This window comes from Cercospora kikuchii (assembly GCF_019650295.1).
Source record: "Cercospora kikuchii DNA, contig_00003, whole genome shotgun sequence".
NCBI lineage: Eukaryota > Fungi > Ascomycota > Dothideomycetes > Mycosphaerellales > Mycosphaerellaceae > Cercospora > Cercospora kikuchii.
In genome coordinates, this window is record NW_025408584.1 from 4,500,535 (window position 1) to 4,523,695 (window position 23,161).

Genomic DNA, 23,161 nt, shown 5'->3' on the forward strand with positions numbered 1-23,161 from the left:
CACCGGGCGGCTTCGCCAAATCCTGGGCCGAAAGCACCGGTCTTGGCGGCATCAATCACTCGAGCTCCAGCATGCACGTTAGAATCGTCTTGGACCAACAACAAGCTTCCGCGAGCGGAAATGTGACGTATACGAACTTGGACCAGATTTCCGGGAGTGTGATTGTGAGGAATCTGAGGGCTGAACAGGTTAATTCTATTGTGGTTAAGTTGGAGGGGGAGAGTCGGACGAGGTTGATGACGCCTTTTGGGGCGAATGGGGAGAGGCCGAAGGCTGTGTTGGAGTATCATAAGGTGAGTTTTTCGTGGGCGAGGGTTTGGGGCAGGTGAAGGGGAGGTGGAGGGGGAAAGGACGAGTGAGATGAACGGGAATGGAGGAGAGAGGTTGGCTTCTGGTGACTATTACTGATTTGAGGTGCGTGCAGCTATTGTATAAGGTGCAGATGGTATTTCCCGACACGAAGATCATGCAAGGACGAGTTACTTCGAGTGGGAAGACGGCATATGCGCTTCCGCCGGGAGAGCATGTTTATCCCTTCTCTTTCAAGGTATGAAGGAACGATGAGGAGTGTGTGACTTGCACTGATCAGAACAGCTGCCTTTCAATAATGATTGCCTAGCGAACGGGCCGCAACAAGCAGTCATAGTCGGCATGGAGTTTGCAAGACCTGCACCTCGACACGTCAAGAAGACATTACCGCCGACACTAAGTGGATTCCCTGGCGAGGCGGAAATCAGATACTATGTCAAATGCACAGTTGGTCGACATGGCTTCCTCAAGGAGAACGCTAGAACTCAAGCACCTTTTAACTTCTTTCCAATCGAGAATCCTCGGCCTCCCATCACCGGAGCTGAATGCTTCGCACGGCAAAAGCACCGCTTCGATGGGTTCGAGGCACCTTCAAGTCCATCAGTTGGAGACAAGATGAAGGGAATGTTTGGGAAGAAGTCTGGTAGCACGCCGAGCTCACCAGTCGTCGGAAGTGGCTCGCCTTTCGTTAGCATCGACGCACGATTACCGGAACCTCCGATTATTACTTGTAATCAGGATTTACCACTCCGGCTGATTTTCAAGAAGTTGAGCGAATTTGGCGATGAAGTCTTCATGAACTCATTACAAATATCGCTGATTGGGCATACGAAAATCCGTGCACAAGATGTCTTCCGGACAGAAACCAACAGCTGGATCATTTGCTCTACGAGCAATATGAATGTGCTGCTCGGCCGACCTTCTGATCCAGTCGACACAGAAACGGTCGTGGATGACCGATTATGGAGGGGGCCTTCGCACGTATTACCCAATACCGTTGCACCCAACTTTGAGACCTGCAACATCGAACGCACATATCAACTCGACATCCGGATAGGTCTCAGCTATGGCGATCGAGACGCCAAGGTACGCATTGGCCAATGGCGAAGAGTGGTGAGACTGCGTGAAGAGATCTTCCCTTTCTATCACTACTTCGTTGTTTTCGTGATTTTGCTAACACTTTATCTTTCTATAGCCACAACAGATCATCCTCCCACTTCGCATGGACTGCCAGATATTCTCCGGCATAGCACCGCCGGCTGAGGTCATCGCGCGAATGGAAGACGCGAAAGCTGGTCTTCCGCCTCGAAGGACATCGACTGCTAATGGACCGCATCAGAAAATGCAGAATGAAGGACGAATGGATTCCGATTTCGGCTCGAATCAGATCCCTCCGACGCCGATTGAACATTATGGCTCTGCACCTTGGCCGGCGCAACCGAATGCTGGGAGTAGCAGTGCTGCGCCTAATTATGACGATGCGCCTCCGCCGAGCTATGAGGATGCTATTGCGCAGGGCGCTGGACCTGTGACGGCGCCTAGGCCGACGTATGCACCTCCAGCGCAAGTTGAGGATCCGCTACTGGGTGGTGGTGATGAGAAGAAAGGGTGGCATTGATGATGAGCTGACTGATTAGATGTATTGTGAGGCATAGATGGTATGATATGAGCTACGGAACATGTCCCACGTTGTCCTTGCTACCATTTCTAGTCACAAATGCTAGCAAAGGAACATGGTAACAAGCTCATGACACGTCGCTGACCTTGCGCAGACATTCGGGTCCGATAAGACGTCTCGGCTATATAAGCGACCAACGCATTATCACAGCCAGGCCTTTAACGGCTCTTTCACAGCCTCTTCCTTCAATACACGAGAGCAGAAAGTACCTCTCGGCACGTGCCGAGCATGAACTACCCTCTCCAGGCGGGGAAGCTGCAATAGACGAGCTCCGCCACATGATGACCAACGTCATGTCTTGCGCATACAGAACATCTCTATCTCTATCATACCATAGCATCCCCTCCACGATTCCTATCATCGACCCTGAGCCCCGAATACCTCATCATCGCCTCCCACGGAAATGCCTGCTTTCCCCGAACCAGAACTCTACTGGACACATCCCACACCGCATTGTCCGAACTCGAAGTTTCCTGTTCTAGTTTATCGGAATGTCTTACCTGATGATCTGAGTATTGAAGCTGTAGAAAATGCTTTGGAAAAGAATCATTGGAAGAAAGGAGGAGTGTTTAAGCATTATCCTACTGCGCATTTTCATTCGAATACGCATGAGGCTTATGCTGCGGTGAGGGGGTGGACGAGATGGGTGAGTCGTTTGCGCTCTGAAGATGGTGATTGACTGGCGATTCGGCTGACGCTGGACGATAGTGATTATATTCCCCGTTCTTTGGGATGCAGGTCGCGGAAGTTTCATACTGACAATTTTGCTTTTGCTTCATTGTAGTGTCTACGGCATTGGACCCTTCGATGATGAAAGCAAAGGTATCACGTTTGATATGGAAGCTGGAGATGTTGCTGTTCATGCTGCGGGTGTTGCGCATCGGAATGTGGAGAGTAGTCAGGATTATGAGTATGCTGGGTTTTATCCCGAGGTATTGTTCAAAATTTCTGCTCGGTTATGAAATTTTGTTCACTGACGATCGACGGTACAGGGCGCTCCGCGCTGGGACAACAATTTCTGTAAGGCGGACAAAGAAGAAACGCAGATGAAGAAAGAGGCTGCGAAGAGGATAGCTGTGCCGGATTATGGTATATTGTCACTCGCCGTGGGGATTGCAGTAGGTGTTGTGCTGATGCGTTTCGAACAGATCCGATCTATGGGCACGATGGACCTTTGCCGAAGATTTGGAAGAAGGTTGAGAAAGGGCCATCTTTTGCTACTTCGTTCGTCAACAGTCTTTTTGCGTCGAGTCTCAAGAGTACTGGATAATGATGACTCTGCATTGGATGTCTCTGCATGACCAGGCCCGAACGAGCTTATGGGAATTTTATTAGGCTTCCATTATCGATCCATAGGGGGAGCAGAGACGCCGCTGAGAGGAGCGCTCATCAAAGGCACGTGAAAGTGATTTCGGGTTCATGGGACTTGATCGAGGATTCATTGTTCGTTCTTGCCATGCTAGTTCTCAGACTAGTTCGACGAGAAGCCTCACGATTGGCTGAGCGTGCACTGCGATGCCAGGATCTGTCGGAAACATTTATTATGCCAAGCCATTCTCGTTCGGCTCGTCATTCAGGGTCGTCATAGTAGCGGACCTCCCATTTATGGTATGAGCCCACATATGACATCTTGAGTGCTTTTCCCCAGTTTTCCTTCATCTGCCAACCTCCTGTTCAACGCTACCAGCACCATCAAGACAAAGTAAAGTCTCGGAACATCCCATCAAGTCCTCGCCACGAGGGAAAGAACTATGGCTCCACCTGGTTCAGAATCTTATACTGACTGGGTTTGGTGTCGCGGCTCGAACGTGCACATCGCGAACCACCGGAAAGGGTTCACAACACTTACGAAGATTGAGTCGCGCATCGATAACACCGGCTACCTCTGTTCTGGGGACAAACCGTTCACATACGAGGTTCGCGGTGTTGGGGATGTCGAGCTAGATGTCGTAGTCCAGGAGAACCGTATGGGGCCTGAGGCACAAAAGAAAGTCATCCTTCGGAATGTCCTGTATATACCGAATACGATTTACAATGTCCTCGGAGAGCCAATTTCCAAAAGCCAGAACAGAGAGAAAGGCACCTCGAAGCAAGAAAATCTTGGCTTTGCGATAAGGGAACTGGCACTAAGGCTATGATATTGCATCATGCAATACAACCACGTCTCCGACTGGTTTGGAATGACCGCCACAGAGACCAGTTTGAAGAAGAGGCTGTGCCCATTGAAGATGCCGAGGAGCGAGGAAGAATGTGCGAAGTGGCTCGCGCCGAAAACTCCAGCCTGCCTGATCTCACTCCAAAAGAAAAGGCTTGGATAAAGAGGCATTACAAGACTGAGTGGAAGTTTTTGGTCTTACATGGCTTGAAAATCGACGTTGCTGAGCAGCGTGCTGAGGGTCGTGACATCCTGAAGCAGTTAGTGGCCGAGGATTCCAAAAAAATGCGAGGACCCCGAGGACTCTTCGGACGCCGACTACTATCACAGAGTCCTGGGCACACCTGCCGACCCTTAGAGTGATTTGGACTCGGATGATGATCATTGGGCTCACTCAGGTGATTCGCGATCCCATTGCATTGCATTGAACTTGATTGGATCGAAGAGGGATATGAAAATTCTGGCAGATTGATTCGAAAGATGGATCTCAGGCCCTGGTCGAGACGGCATGTGTCAAAAGCAGTGGAACTAGCTGAGTCACAGCGAGGACAGTATTGGCTCTTCAAGTCTGCGGCTGCGAGAAACGAGAAAGGTGCTGAGATCGTTGCCTCGCTGTGATGAGAGGCCCTCGAAGAATTTACTTGACGAATATATGTTTGAAGCGGTGGGGTCGTTGGTGGCGCATGGTCGTTGCCTTTTCTCTACACGAATTCTGAACGCAAATGCGCAGGTATACTCTTGCGATCTTTTCCATGTAGTCGCAAGTGTCAGAAGCAGAATCTCAAATACTTTTGAGGGGGCGATGGAGTCTATTCTTGTTATCAGGGAGACTCTCAAGCGCAGGAATGTCCGACACTTCGTTCTGCCATTTACAACTCCGGCTCATACTTGCGCAAAATTGACAGAAGAACGACCGCCAACTCTCGTGAATCCAGTTGAAGTTATACAGTCCTGCCCTACCGTGCGAGTGTAGTCCCCAAAGAGCACGACGGACACAATGATAGCAAGATTGCAATGACTTCTCTGTCCTGGATTAGTGTGAGAGCTAGTGCAAGGCCGTCTGCCAACTTACGTAGTCCTTGAGGACGGGGTTTCTGCCTATGCACAATTTGGTGGACGGTCGCAGCTCGCGCCGCATTCTCTGTAGCCGCCTATGCAGTAGCACCGAAATTGTCGTGGAACAAGCTGTATAGGCGCTTTGCCTTTTCGTCGAGGGTTGTAGGTGTTGCGATGGCGGACAGGCTCGAGAGGAGCATCAGAACAATCGTGATGGTAGTCTTCATGTTGGACAGAAGCTTGCTCGTGGTCTGTAAGACAGTTGATCTCGTAGACGGGATAATTCAGTGTCGCGTGTGTGTGTCAGAAGCAAGTTTTTAAAATTTTGCAGAGAAGAGTGAGTGTATATGCTACAAAAGCGCTCAACATGTTGCTTGGCTTGTTACCCTTATGTCTAGCAGCACGGTCCTACATGTCTACTGGAAGTCCTCGTCCTCTTCGGAACCAAATTGTCTCACTCCGCATGGCCTCACAACGCAAGTCTTTGACGGACCGATGGACGATTTCACGCTCATTCCACGTGAAGACTCGCGCTGGCACCCGCTGCTCAGCAACCATCAACTACTCATCAGCGGAGTACCCTAGACAAGACAATTTCGAGTGGTTCATGCCTGCTTTTTGGGTATCAGCGCGGATGTAGCCTCAGTCCTCGAGGGCTCGACTTCGGAGCCGAAATTTGCCTTGGTGCTCGCGATTGTCAATCAGACTAAATAGCCCTAGGAGCCAGCGTATACTTACGTCTGTGCGGACCCATACTGATTGGCGTTGGTCTCAAGGTTGCCAGCCCGTTTCGCGAGCCCTAGGGAGAGTGAGAAATTACGACCAAAGGGGGCTGACAACCCTATATTTGACGACTCTTCGAAATGTACTTTAGACAAGCGGGGCGATCTTGCGACTCACTACTTCCTCTCAACCCACCCATATTATCACCTTAATCTCCAGCGACTGCGCAGTTCTGATAGCACAGACAAGACACGGTCCGCCCTCCCGCACCACAATAGCATGCTTGCTTCGTTCACTGCACCAAGCCCGAGCAAGCACTTCTGCACCTTTGCCAGTCGCATTGATCATCATACATTTTGCATCTTCTCCTTCATCGTCGTCATCTTCTGATATGTGATCGCTCAACTTCTCAGCGTCCCATGACACGAGCTGAAACTGCTTCAACTCGCGTCGGTGGACCTTGTGTGGTCCATTGTAGCAGATTGGCAAAGTTACGAAGATTGGGTTTGTGTAAAGCGTGTAGATAACTGGATCTTGTTGCTGGTCGATTGAGAATGTGACGCTTGCTCGGTATTCCGCTTCGACTTCGGTGTTTTCTGTGGTAGTGGTCTCCCCGGACTCTGCTGTCAAACGTTTCAACGTAATACCGGTTGCGTTGACGTTGCTCTGTGACTTGTGTGGTGGCTGTGGAGCAGTGTATGCTTCATTCGAGGTCATGTCTGCGATATACGCATCAATGTCTTCTTTCACGTCTGGTTTGGTATATTTGTAGCGATCATGACGGCCACCGATGTAGATGGTGTTGTCGCCGGCTTGGACAGGTTTTTTGGGAGGTATCTGTCGTGCCTTTAGTCTTACGAGCAACGGCTTGAATGGTTCACTCCTAGATGGGCTGATTTCCACTGCAGGCAGAGGACCTATCCAGCCACCTAGTGATTTGACACCAGGCATTGCGCCGAGGACTCGACCGACAGCACTTCGTGCTCGCCAGTAGCTCTGCTTCTCCAGCACGACGTTGCTGTCGAGATACTTTGCAACACCCAGCGTTTTTGCCACCGAGGGTGAACACTGAATCAATGTAGCCATGATTTTGAATGCAAAGTGCTTCCCAGGTAGCGTAAGTCCGTATAGCCAGTCCGCAACGTATCCGTTCACATGGCCGCCATTGTGCATCTTGCTGTAAGCCTCCTCCGCATTCACACGTGCTTCGTTGGTGTAAGGCCAGCGCATCCTTTCGGCAAAGTGGAGAAGACCATCCACTTGGCTCTCATGAACTTGGGAGTAGAACTTCATAGTCTGTCCCAATACATTCCATTTGTGGTCTCTCATCTTAACGGCCATCTCGTGTTTGAGCTTCTGTTCTCTGGTGTTGTCGAAATCAGCATTCCAGTCCTGTATTCTCAGCTTCACATATTCCAGGTTTGATTTCATCACAGCCTCATATTCTTGATCGGCAAGCTGTACAGCTGTCGTGTAGGCCTCAAGTGCTGGATCCAGATGATTCAACAAAAGTAGCGCAGCTCCCATGCAGCCCCATGCTTTTGCACTCTTTGGGTCCATTTCCTTCGCAATGAACGCATCGTACAATGCCTCTGCGTGCTTTGATAATTTGAGATAAGCGCCGGAACGGTTGAGAATGTAGACTAGATTGCTACCTCCAATCTCGATCGCTTTTGTAAACAAGTCCACGGCTTCTTGATCTTTTCCTTGTTGCATGATTGTTTCACCTTCGCGGTTGTACGCGTCGGCCTTGGCTGCGTCCTCGGCGGAATTGGGTATCTTTTTGAATTCTTCGGGCACCGGGGCAGGCTTGAGCACAACCCGCACGTTCTTGATCCATTGGTCACTAACAATGAGCGTCGCCAGAACACGTGCGGTGAGACCAGATACCCAGGAGTTGGGGTACTGCTGCATCCTTCTGGCCAATTCGACACCGAGTATCATCTGCAGAAGAAAATTCCAGACCTCCTGTTGATCCACACAAGCTATGAATACGGCAGATTGATGGACGAAATTGCTGAAGATGTCGTCCCGGTTGAGACTTGCGTACAACTCGCTAAGCTCGTTTGCAGGATCGAATTGTCGAGCAGGATCAAGCCATGTCGTGGTGCTCTTGAGGAAGTCGTGAAGGTCATAATAGTCCTCTTGAACATTCTGTCCCAAGCGATGAGTCTCAGTGCGTAACTCTTCCAAGCGGCGGAGCAGTCGTTCTGCGGGGATTGCCATCGTGGCCGTGGACACGAGAAAGGTGTTTTCGCGCTTGATGCCGTAGACCTCCTCGTAGTCCCACACCTCCAGCGCAAAGCCTTCTAGCGTCACTGTACCTGTGTTGACGTTCTCGTACTTCGGGCTCGTTTCCGGATCAAAGAAAACGCCATCTTCTTCTCCATCGTTGTCGTATTCGCTCTTCTTCAGCTTCTTGATAAATTTCTTTTTGTGGTACGCATCGAGAGCAGCGTGCTGAGACTTTGTGAAGCCTTTCTGCCGACTTTCAAACGACGAGCCCCTCGCTTGCTCATTGCCTTGCCAACTCACGTGAGCGGTCGTTTTGGCACTCCACGCCGCTGGACCGATGAGCGAGACCACGAGTGCTCCTGTACCAAGGTCATCCTCGAACACTTTGATCACGTCAAGACGTTTTTCAAGAGCGTCAAGCGCTGCATCCGGATCTTTGGAGGCGGCAGCGGCTTCGATGGTCATTGGAAGAGCCGGTTTCTTCCCTGGAAGTCGAATGCTGCTCTCCGTTTTGCGATGCCCGAAAATGCCTGACAAACCACTATTGCGTTTGCTTGTTGGTCCTGCAACCACCGTTAATGCTTCGCCGCCACTTTGAGATGGGCTCGGTTCTGGGGCTTGCGTTACGCCTAATCCGACGAGACGTTCATATATAATGTCGGAAATATCGGGATCGCCCTCTGCAGATGCTCGAGCAAGCAGGGACAGCAACTGAACGTTCGATTCCCGCCCAATTTCTTTCTTGGTAGCATCTTTGAAATTCAAGTTTGGAAACAGGCGTACCAGAACATCGTTAAATTGACGGATCTCCTGCACCATGTGTTGGAATTTGGTCTTGTCATTGACAGCCCAGACTGTCATATTGCCAGGAGTCGCGGCCTGCTGGCGATCTCTTCCTACTTTGGCGCCAGCCTAGATCCTCGTTAGTGACTGCAGAAGCCTTTCCAACACAAGTGCATATCTCCTTACTTTGCTAAGCCAGCCTTTCATGCCGGAAGATGGAGCTGGATCACCATTCGGGGATACCTGGACCAACCCATAGCGGCTTCGCAGCTTTTTGGTATCATTGAAGGTCTGCTGAATACCACCCAGCGCCTGAAGGACGACCTTTTTGATCTGCTCCTCTTGCAGACGAGGATCCCATTGCCCTAATCCGGCTTCGAATTCTCTGAAGCCAACAGCATCTCCCCAAGCCAGAAGGCGAAGTCTTTCAATTTCAAGCTTCGGTCGACAAAGCTCAAATTCAGGTCCGTTCCTTTTTGAATGGCCAACGATGTCGAAAACATTCACACATGCCCTCCAGGCTCCTGCAACACTTGGTGAAAAGCTGATTGCCATTGTTAGATCATTCAGCAAGGTTTTTTCGTGCCCAGAAGAGACTTCTTCCCCTCAGATTCTGTCGTCTATGCTGCCCCCACAAGAGCTGCGTGCGGCGCTTCGTTCACCAGCGCAAAGAGTGCGCGGAACAGCTACAGAATGTGAGAATAATGAAAGCAGGCGCAGCAGACCGAACACTTCGTGCTAAGCCTCAATCATTCGTGCTTTCGAAGGATCGTGCTGCCATGAAGAGGGGCTGGCTTGGCACAGCCACGGTCAAGCCAGCGTCCACATTGGCGCGAATGCGAGCTGTTGTTTAGACGTGCCAAGAATCCTCCATGATGATCAGACTGAATCATTGCGACGATCCCTTGGCGTGTCGACACAGTATCGTGGCATGAAGTGCTCCCTCCATTGCATCTCGATAAAAGCTCGAGTATCGTGCTGTGACACAGCATTGCAGCTGATATCAGTCGGCTTGCAGCAGTTATAGCAGTTCCGGATGAGAAGAAAAACCTGCTGTCTCGGTCGACATGGCATTTATTCCTACCTACACTGAGCGTCAATAGAGGATTCTCAAACTAGCAGCATGCTCACATGCTGTTATCGCGTATCATTGAGAGGTGCATCTTGTTCTCAGGCCATTTCACATTGATTTGCACAAGGTCGACTGCGACATCGCAGTCCTTGATGGCTCTCTTCTTGAGGCGTCGATGCAGCTCACAATGACTGCCACTAGCATGCGATCTCAAGGAGCCGTCGACGATACCAAAGTGGAATAGAATGAACACGAAGGTCAGTCTGGTAGGTAGAAGTGATGTGGAAACAGCGTTCTGTTCGTGTCACCAGCGTAGAAGTCGGGCCGTTTCCTGATGCCTCAGGAATCACTGTCAGAACGCTGCCGCTGCCGCTCTAACTTCACATTCGCGTCCGACGTGCTGCAAGCCACGTCCAATATCCTCCGTTGTCCTCAGCCCCAAGAAGTCAAAGTTGCTTGAAAAGCTAACCCATCATGATCTGAGCTCTCTGACCCTGATCGCGCCAGCCTTAGTCGCCCTTCGAGAGCGCGAAGTCTGCGCTACAACCACACTCTGATTTCTCCACGGACCCAAGGCGTTGGCAGTAGCTTGCCGCCGTCAAGCGGACTCCCTCATAGAAGTATGCGCTTTCGTCTGCTCTATAGACCGCCCGAAGGCCTTTCTACATCTCAAGCTTCAGCCACGTCGCAAGAAAGCTCCGCCGGCCACTCCGTGTTGCCCCGATGTTCATCATGCATGTGGCTGCGTCGGAGCAAAGCTATCAGCCCTAAAGGCGGCGCCCTCAAGAACAGGTCCGTTCATGATTCGTTGAGATCCGTCTTGTAAAGATGCACTTGCCCAAGAAGAACAAGCCCAAGCAAGCTCAACATACTTCTACTCGGCCACGTGGATTAGTCAAGCTCATTCTACTTGGCAGTCAGGCCACGCTTGCTTCCACCACGCTTCTAGAGCATAACAGGTCACGTTTCTGCCTTCGTGGCGGCATCAGTGTCTCTTGCTATTCGCCTGCGACGCTTTGCGCAGTGAAGCCTCATAAGCCACAACGAGCTACTGAGCCGTGCTCATGGCGGGGCGTGACATGGCGGACAGTGAGGACGAAGTCGTGAAGAGATGCGTCGATATAATAAAAAGTTCCCGCACATCTGAGTTCTGACGGACTTGACACGCAAGGCCAACAACATGCAGTCCTACTCGCGTGCTCTGCTGCTTGCTCTCGGCATCACTCTATCTTCTGCTTCGCCTGTTGCACTTCCTGTACCGCAAATTCCTGGCATAGCTAACCCAACTGCATTTTGCTCTTCGTTTCTGAGCATCACTACCAAGACTGTCACTTCCACCTCAACTGTTTCACGGTCGACAACTGCCTATGCTACCAGCACGACGGCAACGAGCACGGCAACTGCAGCGGTTCTGACTTCCACCGCTCCAACCTCCACGGTACGCCGAATTTGGGTTCGAGACTTGCGTTGCACATCTGATCACATTGACAGGTCACCGCGCCAACTTCAACTCATACTCTCGAGACGACCACATACACGGCGGCGACAGCTACTGTAAGTCGAATGGGCGCACATAGACATCAGCGCGTGCTTACGGATGAGATCAGGTTACGGATCGTCCTGTTACCTTCACTGCAGATGTCCAGACCATAAGCGCGGAGACTCTCACAGTAAGGTACAATGTATTGTGCTGCAGTTGGTACTCTATATTCACGCTCGGCACAGATAACCCTCGATCCAGTCACTTCCATCGTAGCAACAGCGACAATCTACGCCGAAACGCTGACGGCATGCTATCCACTCCATTGAAAGTGACACTCGCCTGCTGACTTGTCGAAACAGGCAACCGCTGAGCCTGTCACCGTGATTGTAGAGACAACAACACTTACAGCTGCGACCGAGACGGTTCGTTGATTTGCTTCCTTCCCATTTCCGAGCCAGGCTGATCAGCTATTGTAGGTCACAGCAGAAACGGTGACAAGCACGCTCCCTACAGTGGAAGTTATTGCAGAAACAGTGACGGTATGCGAGCTGCATTTGAGTGTTGAATAGATCCCCGCTGACAAACTCTCCCAAGAGCACTGCAGATACAGTCACCGTTTCTGCTCCAAGACTCACTCAAACAGCGCCAACTTCAACATTGACGACCACACAGACCATTAGTGCCCGAACAACCACTACGTTGTCCTCTACTTCGACCACAACCATCACTCAGAGACCTGTTGTGACATCAACATACTGTGACGCTCCACAAAAGCGCGACGCATCACCAGCGCCGCAGCTTCTTGGTGGTCTCCTCAATGGCGTTCTCGGTCCCTTGACCAGCCTTGCTGGACCAGCTCTATCCAGCGCCTGCAGCAGCCAGAGCGGGGTGACAACTCCAACAAGGACTTTGACAACCACGAGAACGGTAAGTAGATTAATTTGCTCAACTCTTGCCCTCCCTTGCACTTGTGGTTCGCTTGGCCGCAGAGGCTCGTGGGCATGAATTTCATAGTGCATGCTGACTCCTTTCGTCGGCACAGGTCACCTCCACTATTTCTTCGGTAAGCATACCACGCCAGTAGTGCTCGACACATATTGACTGATCTGCTCTAGACGGTGAATACGTTCGCTCAAACGACCACCACACCAACAAGCACATTTACGCCACTCATGACCACGACACCCACTACCGACGTGCAGCCATCAACGACGACAACTCCAGTGGAACACTATACCCCGACCGTGACAGAGGTTCCAAGTACGACAGTCACGCCGCTCTTCACATATACGCCCACGAGTCTTGAGACTGTAAGCGAGTTTGTGACACCACTGTTCACTATCTTCCCCATTGTCCAGGAGACGTTCACGGAAACCACAACACCTACGGAGACATTTTCACCTACTGTCTACTCAACGCCGTATACAACAAACACGCCGATTGAGGTCGTGACTCCAACCATGACCACAACGCAGACCACCACATCTACACCACTTACCACGACTACTGTCCGCACTACAGTCTTTACATTCACAAGTACCGTGACGCCACGCGCCACCGTCTATGAAACAACGACCGTCACCAATTCAGTCAGAGCTTGTCCCACACAACTCATTCGCAACGGCAATTTCAACGGCAACAGCCTCGATTACTGGACAAAGATCGCAGCGGACCAGGCAAATGCACTCGGCGCTCAAAACGAAGCTGGCTTCGTCCAAATCAACAATGTCGGAGGCTCTGGTACTGTGCGAAGTGGAGGCTTGGGACAAGACATCGCGTTCACTCGAGGACAGAGCTTCACTCTTACTGCCAACGTTGCCATCACGGTGACTGGAAATTATGTCCAGAAGGATTGCAGTTTCGAATTGAGAGCGCCGCAAGCAGGTGTGTACTGGTTCGATAACCAATTCACGGGAAGCAAGACTCAGGTTGTGAATCTGAAGGGAACGATATCTGCGACGGCGACTTATCAGTTCCTTGCTGTTTTGATTTGTGGTCGTCCAGCTGGCACTGCGAACGTTGCGGTGTCTTTTGACAATCTTTCTCTGCAAGTCTTGTAGCAAGATGTAGCCTGCTGCAGCGCGGATACTTGGGAAATGCAATCATTTTGTTTGTTTGGCATCGCGAGGCTAACTCCAACCTCCTCCATCTGTTCTAGAAACCGAATGTGAAAGTACAACGACGCCGCATTATACTGCGTCGGCGCGAATCGCACCTTGGGCGATCGTAAATTCAAGGCTGTGTTGTGAAGTGTTTTGTAAGCAGACTTGGCCTATAGCGCCCCTTTGCATCTATCAAGCAGCTCATGAATTTGCAAGGATGGCATCTGCGCGGAGGGAAGTCGTCGCGTAGGCCACTTTCCAGATATTAGGGTCCACTGCATTGGAAAGGGCAGTGCAGTCGGCAGTCTGAAGTTCTCGAACTGTCTCACTGAGCAGCTGGTGAGTGACTGGATCCAGACAGTCGACGTGATGTTACCGGCCTAAAAGAACTATGCGTACCTAGGTGGGATTTTGCCCGAAGGAATCGGCGGCACACGACGACACGAGGATGCAAGAGAATTCTGTGAAAAAGAAGGAATGGCTATGAATATGGCTTTCCAGAGTTTCAAGACTGCATGGCTCGAATGCTTGTAAGTTGATGACTACTTGTAAAGCCGAGATTTTGCAAGTTGAGCTGCTGGCCAGCGGTGGTAGAGCGCCTCTTGCCCGAAAGATTTGGAATGCTGCGAAAGACAACTAGCTTCTGAAGAGTATTGCCATGTAAACGAGCTCAAATATGAAACGCCAAAATTTGAAGCGTGCCTCAATGGTACTCTGGTAGGTTCTTGCTACAATTGACAGAATTAATCTGCGGGAAAGCTGACTTGATGCCCATTGGCACAAGGGCAAAATAAGTCCAGACCTGACGTGGCTCGCTCATCCAGATTATGCACAGTACGCTATGGATCTGTGATCTTCGCCGTCACTCGTAGGCGAGCAAGGCGGCGCATGGCGTTCAGCAATGTTCGAGAGATGCCATAGAAAGGCATAAAGGGAGAAATTATAATGACAAAGGCCACGAAAGTTGTCGAAGGTAGCGCCTGGTCTGAAAGTCATGTCGCTGTAGAACATCAATCTACGAAGCTGAAACTATCCTAGCCCCCTCCCATCCCTCCAATTCTTCCAAAATCTCCTAATCTTATTCTGCACCTGCGGATACTCCTCCTTAAACGCAACCCCATGTCCCGCCCCGGGCACAATCATAAAATCAAAATCCTTCCCCGCCTTATTCAAAGCATTAACCACCTGCAAGGTACTCGAAGGATCCACATTCTGATCCAACTCCCCCACAAGCAACAACAAAGTCCCATTCAATTTATCCGCATGCACAACGTTGGATGCAGAATCATACAATGCATCATCCACCGGCGAGCCCATGTTTAGCTCATTCCACCATAATTTGTCGATTCGATTGTCGTGGCAGCCTGCGTCGGCTATGGCAGCGGTGTAGAAATCGCTGTGCCAGATGAGAGCGCTCATAGCGTTTTGGCCTCCGGCGGAGGCTCCGAAGATTCCGACGCCGCCGGTGAGGTCCATCCAGGGTCGAGATTTGGCAGCGGCTTTGATCCAGGCGATGCGGTCTGGGAAGCCGGCGTCTTGGAGATTCTTCCAAGCGACGTCTCGGAAGGCTCTGCCTCGCCAGGCGGAGCCCATTCCATCGGCTTGAACGACGACGACGTCGTTATCATCGGCGACCTTCTGGAAGCGTGACGCCAGATACTTTTGCGTCTCATTGTCTAGTTCTTTCGGCGTGTCGGCATATTGTGGTGAGGCGTAAACGTGTTCAAGCACACGATAGCGTTTGCTAGGATCGAATGTCCTGGGTCGCACTATGATTCCATAGATCTCAATTTTACCATCACGGCCTGGAGTGGAGAACCGCTCTGCTAGGGTGACGTTGTCCCAGAGTTGAGTGTCCACGGTCAATGGTGCAATGCGGTTGCCTTCCAAATCTCGGAGAATACCTTGCATAGGCAGGTCGACACGGGACCACATGTCTTCGATCGTACCATCATCATGCACTGTGTTGTGATGAACACCGTCGCCATCCGCTGTCAGAACCTTGAATCCTGTACCGTCGTAGTTGATGCGGGCCAAGTGCACATGGTAAGGACTTTGCTCATCCACCATGCCGTAAGCCTGGAAGTACAAGACCTGCGCCTTCTCATCGACATAGATTACATCAGCTACGTCGAATCCGTCTTTGGTCACTTGTCTGATCGAGTCTTGACGTGGGGCAATTCTTCCTTCGTTGCGAGTAGTGTTGACCAAGTATAATGAGTTCCATCCATTCCTGTCACTTAGCCACCACATCTGGTCGGTCTCGTTCATATAGTCCCATCGAATCTTGTGCAAGAAATCGATGCCCTTCTCGATGTGCTCTTCTACCAATACTCGAGTGTTGCCATTTGTGTCGAGTTCCACCATCCTTAGGGATTTGTAGCCCCTCTCGGCGATCATGTAACGGTATGTTTGATTTCGAAATCCCCATTGTGCATCCTCAATCATTGCGTTAGTATCCAAGATGAAGTCATTGCCGATATCGATCTGTTTCTTTGCAACGAGATCATAAAGCCGAGGGCGTTTGATAGTGATGTTGTCTCCTGGCTTTTCGTATTCGAACTCAATCAGCCTGGGTTGAATCTGATCTGCCGGGCTTGATTCGACCAGTGTGACACTGCGGTTCTGACCAGGTGTAGCGACTTGATAGACCACTGCATACTTGTCGTCCTGACACTTGTATATCGTAGTACTGTCGAATTGCGTTTCCTCGGTTGCGGTAGTCGAAAGTGCCGTTTCTGCCCCAGCCGCATCGGTCATGTAGAGATTGAAAGCCTTCACTGACAATTTTGGGAACGTCTCTTGAATCTCAACGGGGTTGACATTAAGCCGCAAACAAAATGCATGCCAAGTGTGACAGAATAGTAGCAACATGAGAGTGGACCGGAGGGTCGCCATGGTTCACGTCAAGTTGCACGATTTTGGCCGCGCCGCCACATCTTGACGTAGGTTCTATTTTATATGTCGCGGCATAACCGATTCTCCCAATGGACGTCAATGAGATATCCGATTCTTCCATTGTACGTCGATGTGATAAACGATTCTCCCATCGTAGCCGGCGTATTCGTCGTCTTGTAGCGCTTACTGCTGCAAGGCGCGTATGCCACTACTCTGAGCTGGTAGCAGTATAGGTGAGAGATCTTGAGCACTAAGTAGTAAGTGCTCGATACGTACTATGATCCGAAATTATTCCTTGGCAGTCAGAAAGATTCTGCCTTGAACGGGCGGCGTAGCTGCTCAAGATAGACCTTGATTTGTGATCGGTGAGCCATGACTACACTTCGTTGTGATAATCTGGGGATGGCTTGTATTGGTAAGTGTGATTGCGTGCAACCGTTGGGAATGTTTCAATAGCTGTGCCACGATGCCATTGTACGCAGTCTGCGCAAGCAGAAGGTGGACGATTGACTGGTTGGAGTCTGTCTTGCCGACGATTTTTCCGTTAGGACGCGGGCGTGGGTGCGATACACGCTGTGTTGTGTCCAGCTGCTGCGTCAGGCGCGCCAAGACTCGGTCCTACGTAGCGTCAAGACCATCACCTTCCAAAACGAGCCACTGCGTGTAAGATGGAGATGAGGCTAGGTGGTCGACAAGGTCGTGCCGTGGCTGCAGCACAAGTTGGTGTTTGCACGATGTATCCCCGAGGACTTAATCGAATTTCCAATCAAGTTTGAATGTCAGTTTAACGGCGAGTCCGTGCTCGGATCGCATCGACCAACAGGCCATGACCTCGACACACCAGACATGGCAGAGCAATCGCCCTTCTCAGAAGCCTCTCCTCACGATGCAGAGGGAGTCGCGAACGATGATCAGTCATCGTCGAATCGCGCAGCGTCCTTTGCCCGTGCCGGATCTTCGCCCGCCGTAGGACAATCGTCGGACACCCCAGGGTCGACATCGAATACACATGCGCCGCCGGGGGCGAACGAGCAGGGCGGAACTCCGGCACCGAGCACGAAGCCTACTGTCGACGCGCATGGCAGGGCGCTGAATCCCAGGTCGTGCGTGACATGTCGGAAGCGAAAGGTCAAGTGCAACAAGGTCTGGCCGTGCAACCACTGCAGTCGAGCGCATATCGAATGCGTGTTCCCAGCGCCTGGCAGAGCGCCTCGGAAGCCGCGAAAGCTAGGTGAAGGGAGAGACAAAGAGCTGCTGGAGCGATTGCGCCAGCTAGAGAACGTGGTAAAGGGACTAGGCGCGGAGGTGCCAGGAGATGAAGCAAAAAGCAAAGATGAGGAGAAGCAGACAGAGCGTCCGGCCGGGCGCGAAGGACCTGAACATAGCTTGAATGGAGGTACGGCTGCCACGGCCTTGAAAGACTCGGAAGAGGAGTTCCGCAACAAGACCAGATGGGTGGAGGACCAGCAAAAAGGCCGCTTCGAGACTAGATTCGGACGCTTGGTCGTGAACGAGGGGAAATCGAGATATATCAACAACTCCTTTTGGGCAAATCTGAGCAATGAAGTTGAAGACTTGAAGGGCATTCTGAATCAGTCCAGCGATGATGATGAGGACAATTTGACAGTCTCGCCCGGATCAGGTTCGATTCAACTGCCACCAAGCAATTCTCAGGCATTCGTGTTTGGCTTCACTTCGCAGAATGTGGATATGCTCTCATTACATCCCCTTCCAGGCCAGATCAGAGACTACTGGGACATCTTCAAAGACCGTGTCGATCCATTGTGCAAGATTTGTCACGTTCCGACTCTCGAAGGGACAATACTCAGCTCCGCTGCACACCTTTCCAATCTGTCGAGGGGTTTCGAGTGCTTGCTCTTCGCTATCTACTATGGCGCAACCACGAGCCTTGTAGCGGAGGATTGTGTAAAGATGCTTGGAGAGGAGAAGGCAGTGTTACTGGCCCGGTATCGGTTTGGTCTCCAGCACGCTCTTGCAAGGGCGAACTTCTTGACGACCGAGGAGATCGTCGTGCTCCAAGCCTTCGTTATTTTCCTTATTTGTTTGCGACGAAACAGCGATGCGCGCGTCATCTGGACTCTTACTGGGCTCGTGGTCAGAATAGCTCAGACAATCGGCATACATCGCGACGGCTCACATTTCGGACTGTCACCTTTCGAAATCGAGATGCGTCGACGCCTTTGGTGGCAAGTATGTATTCTTGATACGAGGGCCAGCGAGGATCATGGCTGTGACCCAACTATCGTTGAGCAGTCATTTGATACAAAAATGCCCCTCAACATCAACGACGAGGACATGACACCGGATATGGAAGACTTTCCGCCCGAGAGAAAGGGCTGTACAATCATGTCTTTCTGTTTGCTACGATTTGAGGTCGCCAACACATTCCGACGACTGAACTACGTGCCTCCAGGCCCACCTAAAGCCTGTAACGAGTTCTACCAATCAGTCACGCTGCAAGACAAAGAACGTTGGATCACAGAATGCCACCAGCGCCTTGAAGAACGATATCTAAAGCATTGCGATATGAGCGTGCCACTGTTCTGGGTCACAGCGACTGTAGCCAGGCTGATGATGAGTAAGATGTGGCTCATAGTCTATCACCCTTTCCAACGGCAAAGTGGAGGCGCTTCACTTCCACCAGAGATCAAGGAGAAGCTTTTCATAACCAGTTTGGAGAACATCGAGTACAGCTACTTGCTCGAAGTTGAGGAAAGGACTAAGAAATGGGGGTGGCTGTTCCGAACTTACATTCAATGGCACGCACTAGCATTTGCGCTCTCAGAACTTTGCCACAGGACAACTGGCGACATGGTGGAGAGAGCGTGGAAAGCCATCGACGAAACTATTACCGGCCGGTGGGGTTTGGAGGAGACCAATACTAACCACCTATGGCGGCCACTGAAAAAGCTGTACAAGAAAGCAAAGGAAGCTCGCGCTAAAGGCCTTCGAGAAGAGCTTCTCCTCAAGCACCGAGACGGAGCGCCGGCGAGACATTACAGCCCGAACGCGAACCCCATGTTCGGTAATCCAAACCGCTCAACGGTGACCAGAGCACCACTCAGTGCAGCTCAATTGCAACGCTTTCATCAAGGTCCTTCGTTCGGCCAGACACCACTTGATAAGCACGAACTGTTACGCTCGCCCAAAATCGGCGAAGCTGGACCAGACGAATTGCAAAACACAGCGAACGTCACTACAGACATGCTCGATCAGACGTGGCAACCAGATTTGAACACAAATATTATTGGCAATCTGCCAGCGTCAAAAGCAGCACCTTTGGTAGCACCTGTACCCCAGCAGGAACTTGCTCGACAAGCAGCTCTCGCGGAAGCATACTTCACTCCAGTCTCCGGTGCAACCTTTGGCGAGCTTGCGCAAGGCTTCCAGTCTACTTCTCCAGCCACGACCACGATGAACTTGCAGCAGCAGCAACAGGACCCACTGCTGAACGATGCCTCTCAGCGCATGGATTCAATCGATTCAATTGGTAACGATTTCTCGATCATGGACACTTCTGGGAATCTGGACTGGGAGAATTGGGATCAGCTTGTACGACAGGTGGGAATGGACGTTGATTCGGGCGTCAGTGGTATTGATGGTGCAGGAATGGACTGGAACGGCATGAGCTTTGATGCGACGAATGGGACGAATAATGCGAATATGAATGCTGGGTTTGGGATGTCTGGAGGAGAGTGGTTTTGAGCATTGTCTTTGACGCAAGATATCAATCAAAAGTTCAGCCGCGGACACGAGATCATCTTTCTGGCTTCCAAGCATCAAGTATGGCCATTTTCTGGTCACGGAAGGGAATCTCGTCTGCCAATTCGGCCGGCCATTTCTCAAGGCCTTCCTCCCGCAGCGGCTTCACTTCGTGGAGATCAAGCTTTGTGTAATTAGCTCCAGATATCAGAAGAAACTCAAATATCTCCACGCTTGCACACTGCCAGGCATCGAGTAAGGGCGCCCGATCTCCGTGATTAAGGTCCGCTCCAGCTTCGACTAGACGGCGCACCACTTCCAGTGAGGCCCACGACCTGCGGCAGCAGATGCTTAATGCTGTACAGGCTCGACGACCATCTTGGTGCAGGCGATTCAGATCGACGGTCCATGCGATGAGAACTTGCAGTGCTGATAGCCCGAATTCTAATGATGCAAAGCATGCGCACAACAATGGTGTGTCCTTGTTGCGACCTGACAAGCCTTCAACCTTCGCACCCGAAATCAGCAGCAGACGCATAGCGTCTACTTGTCCGGCTTCAGTCGCCCAACAGAGAGGCGTCCCACCATAATTCTTCATGCCAGTGGTCCCAGCATCTATCACTGCACCTAATCGTATCAAATTGTCGATGATCTCTAATTCACCAGATCTTGCAGCATGGTGAAGCGGGGTGACGCCGAAGCGGCTGGCGACTTTCACCGGTGCCCCTTGGTCGATGAGCAATCTAGCAATTTCATTATATCGATGCTCTAGTGCAATACAGATAATCGGGTCGCACGATGTCGTACATGGTGCCTGCAAGTCGCAGCCAAGATCAATTAGATGCTTGACTGTGTCGATATTGCCCGAGTCGACCGCCACGGCCAACGGACTTTGGTTCTCGAATTCCCATATACGACAGTTCAAGTCGGCACTCTTGACTCGCGCCAGAAAGGTCATAACTTCGTGATGGCCCGATCTCACAGCTCGATGCAGTAGTGCTTGCCCATACGGTATGTCCTCGAGCTTCTGCCAAGGCGATGATAAGTATCGAAGCACTTCCAGCGCTCCAGACTCTGCCGCGATGTCCAGCAGGGAGATTGGTCCTTGATGATCCGTCCGTTTCGCAATTTCGAAGTCGTACAGCTGCTGGAAAGTTTCGACTGTAGCATATCGAAGCACCAGGCAGCCCAAGAGCTCTTCTAGAGCTTTCAAATCATTCTTACGGACAATGCGCTCCGCTTTGCTGCACACAGCCTTGAGGCTTCCAGCAGTCTCATGGACAAATTGTACAGGCTTCATCAGACCAGGTGTCTTTGTCTGAGGAAGCAACTCTTCCCCTCGCCTACGCTCGATGCGCCAGTCTAGAAGCTGAACACTGTTGGCGTTTTGTGCTGGCCGTCGTATGCCTTCCCGCCCGTCTTGACGGCGCATGAAGCGCCCCCGGCAAGCTCGACTGTGGGCGTTAAGATATCCTCGACCAAAGCCACGACCACAGTCCTCGCAATGCTCCAGATCATTTCCAGTGTGTATGTTGATATGTCGTGCAAGTCCATCTGCTCTAGCAAATGTTCTTCCACAGGCATGGCATTGGTGCTTGATCCGCTCCTTTGGCGTAGCGTGTAGTAAGGCGTGTCGTCGCAAACTCATTGCACGGCTGAAAGTGGCACCACATACTACGCAAGTCGTTCTTCCCATTGTGAATGCAGTGATGTTAGATCGGCAGACCACAGAATGCTTCGACAGGCGATATTTTGTTACATGCAGACTTGAAGCAGGACTGACAACGAAATGGAAGATAACGAAACTGGAACAGCTGCACCTCCAACTTCCTGCTGGATCGAGCTCACGCCACACTAGCTAGCGGAGGAGGTGCACTCCCAATTTCCTGCTGCATCAAGTCTGCAGGATCAGCCACGTTTTCGTCATCTGCAGATCCATGCAAGAGGAAGATGCCTTCCGGTCCTTAACAATCACGCTGCATGAGGAAATCAGTTGGAGGTGCTCGAAATGCGTCGCCTTGCCTTCACACTGGCACAGAACTAGGCGAGCACCTTTTCCTGCCTGATGAGTTAGCCGCTCTTCGACACCTCCATATGGTTTCCACTTTCGTGTCGGAAGGATTGAAGTAGAGGCCCTTCGCCCCCAGACTCATCTGGCCGCGAGCGCAGCACCTCCACATAGGAACACAATGAAGATGCTTGAACACCTCCATATACAACCCCTTTCCAAGATGGCCAAGGTCGCCCTCGAGCCATCATATATCTACACTACCCTTCACCGGAGAATGCAACCTTCACAAGAGTCGTCTTCCGTTCGTCAACACCATGCTATGCTCATTGGGCCTCAACCAGACACTCACTCAAAATGTCTCGATGCCATTAAAGTCGTCGATTGGGCCGCCAATCGAAACTCAAATCTTGAAAGCCATACAAGATAACGACAATCGCCAGCAAACAATGCTAGCAATCACTTTCGGAGTCATCGGAATCTTTCTCGCCCTCCTTGCAGTCGTCATCGCATACTTGCAGCTCCGGAGACATACGAAGCATATTCGTGACACTGAAGCCAATCAGGCAAGAGTAGACACTGGATCATCAAGCGTGATGTACGGGAAAATCAATGCCAACGGCATAATTGCTAGCTTAAGCTTACACTGCGTAGGACGAGTATCGTGAATATAAATGCTGGTTTTGGAATGGGTGGCGGTCAATGGTATTGATGAAGGCGATGCAGTGAACAGAAGTGTCGGTTGAAGTTGTACGATTTGTATGAGATCTCATGAATCCGACAACATGTAAGATTTCACGACTCCAAAGCGTCTCGCATAGCTTTGATGACTACCACTGCAGCTTTGGAAGGTCCGATAGCTCCATAATGACCCAGTCCATGGAGCTTTGCTGTTCGCAACAGCTCCTCGGCCAGGTGTCCGAGAAAGGAAGCTCA

General features: G+C 51.2%; 7 protein-coding genes across 7 annotated transcripts; 4 read left to right on the forward strand and 3 right to left on the reverse strand.

The window, feature by feature from the left end:
• Window positions 1-71: 71 nt before the first annotated feature.
• Window positions 72-1,927, forward strand: CKM354_000613500 (uncharacterized protein; the record flags this gene model as incomplete). Its single annotated transcript, XM_044801439.1, has 4 exons — window positions 72-293; window positions 425-547; window positions 595-1,395; window positions 1,505-1,927. 4 exons carry the CDS (start codon window positions 72-74, stop codon window positions 1,925-1,927), a joined length of 1,569 nt encoding a protein of 522 aa, XP_044657374.1.
• A 1,811-nt stretch (window positions 1,928-3,738) lies between these two features.
• CKM354_000613600 (uncharacterized protein) lies at window positions 3,739-4,125 on the forward strand (the record flags this gene model as incomplete). Its single annotated transcript, XM_044801440.1, has 1 exon — window positions 3,739-4,125. The coding sequence occupies one exon, from the start codon at window positions 3,739-3,741 to the stop codon at window positions 4,123-4,125; it is 387 nt and encodes a 128-aa protein (XP_044657375.1).
• Window positions 4,126-6,107: 1,982 nt separating this feature from the next.
• Window positions 6,108-9,494, reverse strand: CKM354_000613700 (uncharacterized protein; the record flags this gene model as incomplete). Its single annotated transcript, XM_044801441.1, has 2 exons — window positions 6,108-9,068; window positions 9,126-9,494. The coding sequence occupies 2 exons, from the start codon at window positions 9,492-9,494 to the stop codon at window positions 6,108-6,110; spliced, it is 3,330 nt and encodes a 1,109-aa protein (XP_044657376.1).
• A 1,697-nt stretch (window positions 9,495-11,191) lies between these two features.
• Window positions 11,192-13,554, forward strand: CKM354_000613800 (uncharacterized protein; the record flags this gene model as incomplete). The annotated part of the gene is made up of 7 exons (XM_044801442.1): window positions 11,192-11,449; window positions 11,503-11,565; window positions 11,619-11,681; window positions 11,854-11,916; window positions 11,971-12,033; window positions 12,089-12,421; window positions 12,610-13,554. The coding sequence occupies 7 exons, from the start codon at window positions 11,192-11,194 to the stop codon at window positions 13,552-13,554; spliced, it is 1,788 nt and encodes a 595-aa protein (XP_044657377.1).
• A 1,071-nt stretch (window positions 13,555-14,625) lies between these two features.
• CKM354_000613900 (uncharacterized protein) lies at window positions 14,626-16,356 on the reverse strand (the record flags this gene model as incomplete). Its single annotated transcript, XM_044801443.1, has 1 exon — window positions 14,626-16,356. The coding sequence occupies one exon, from the start codon at window positions 16,354-16,356 to the stop codon at window positions 14,626-14,628; it is 1,731 nt and encodes a 576-aa protein (XP_044657378.1).
• A 984-nt stretch (window positions 16,357-17,340) lies between these two features.
• On the forward strand, window positions 17,341-20,220 carry CKM354_000614000 (uncharacterized protein; the record flags this gene model as incomplete). Its single annotated transcript, XM_044801444.1, has 1 exon — window positions 17,341-20,220. The coding sequence occupies one exon, from the start codon at window positions 17,341-17,343 to the stop codon at window positions 20,218-20,220; it is 2,880 nt and encodes a 959-aa protein (XP_044657379.1).
• A 52-nt stretch (window positions 20,221-20,272) lies between these two features.
• CKM354_000614100 (uncharacterized protein) lies at window positions 20,273-21,649 on the reverse strand (the record flags this gene model as incomplete). The annotated part of the gene is made up of 1 exon (XM_044801445.1): window positions 20,273-21,649. One exon carries the CDS (start codon window positions 21,647-21,649, stop codon window positions 20,273-20,275), a length of 1,377 nt encoding a protein of 458 aa, XP_044657380.1.
• Between the last annotated feature and the right edge of the window lie 1,512 nt (window positions 21,650-23,161).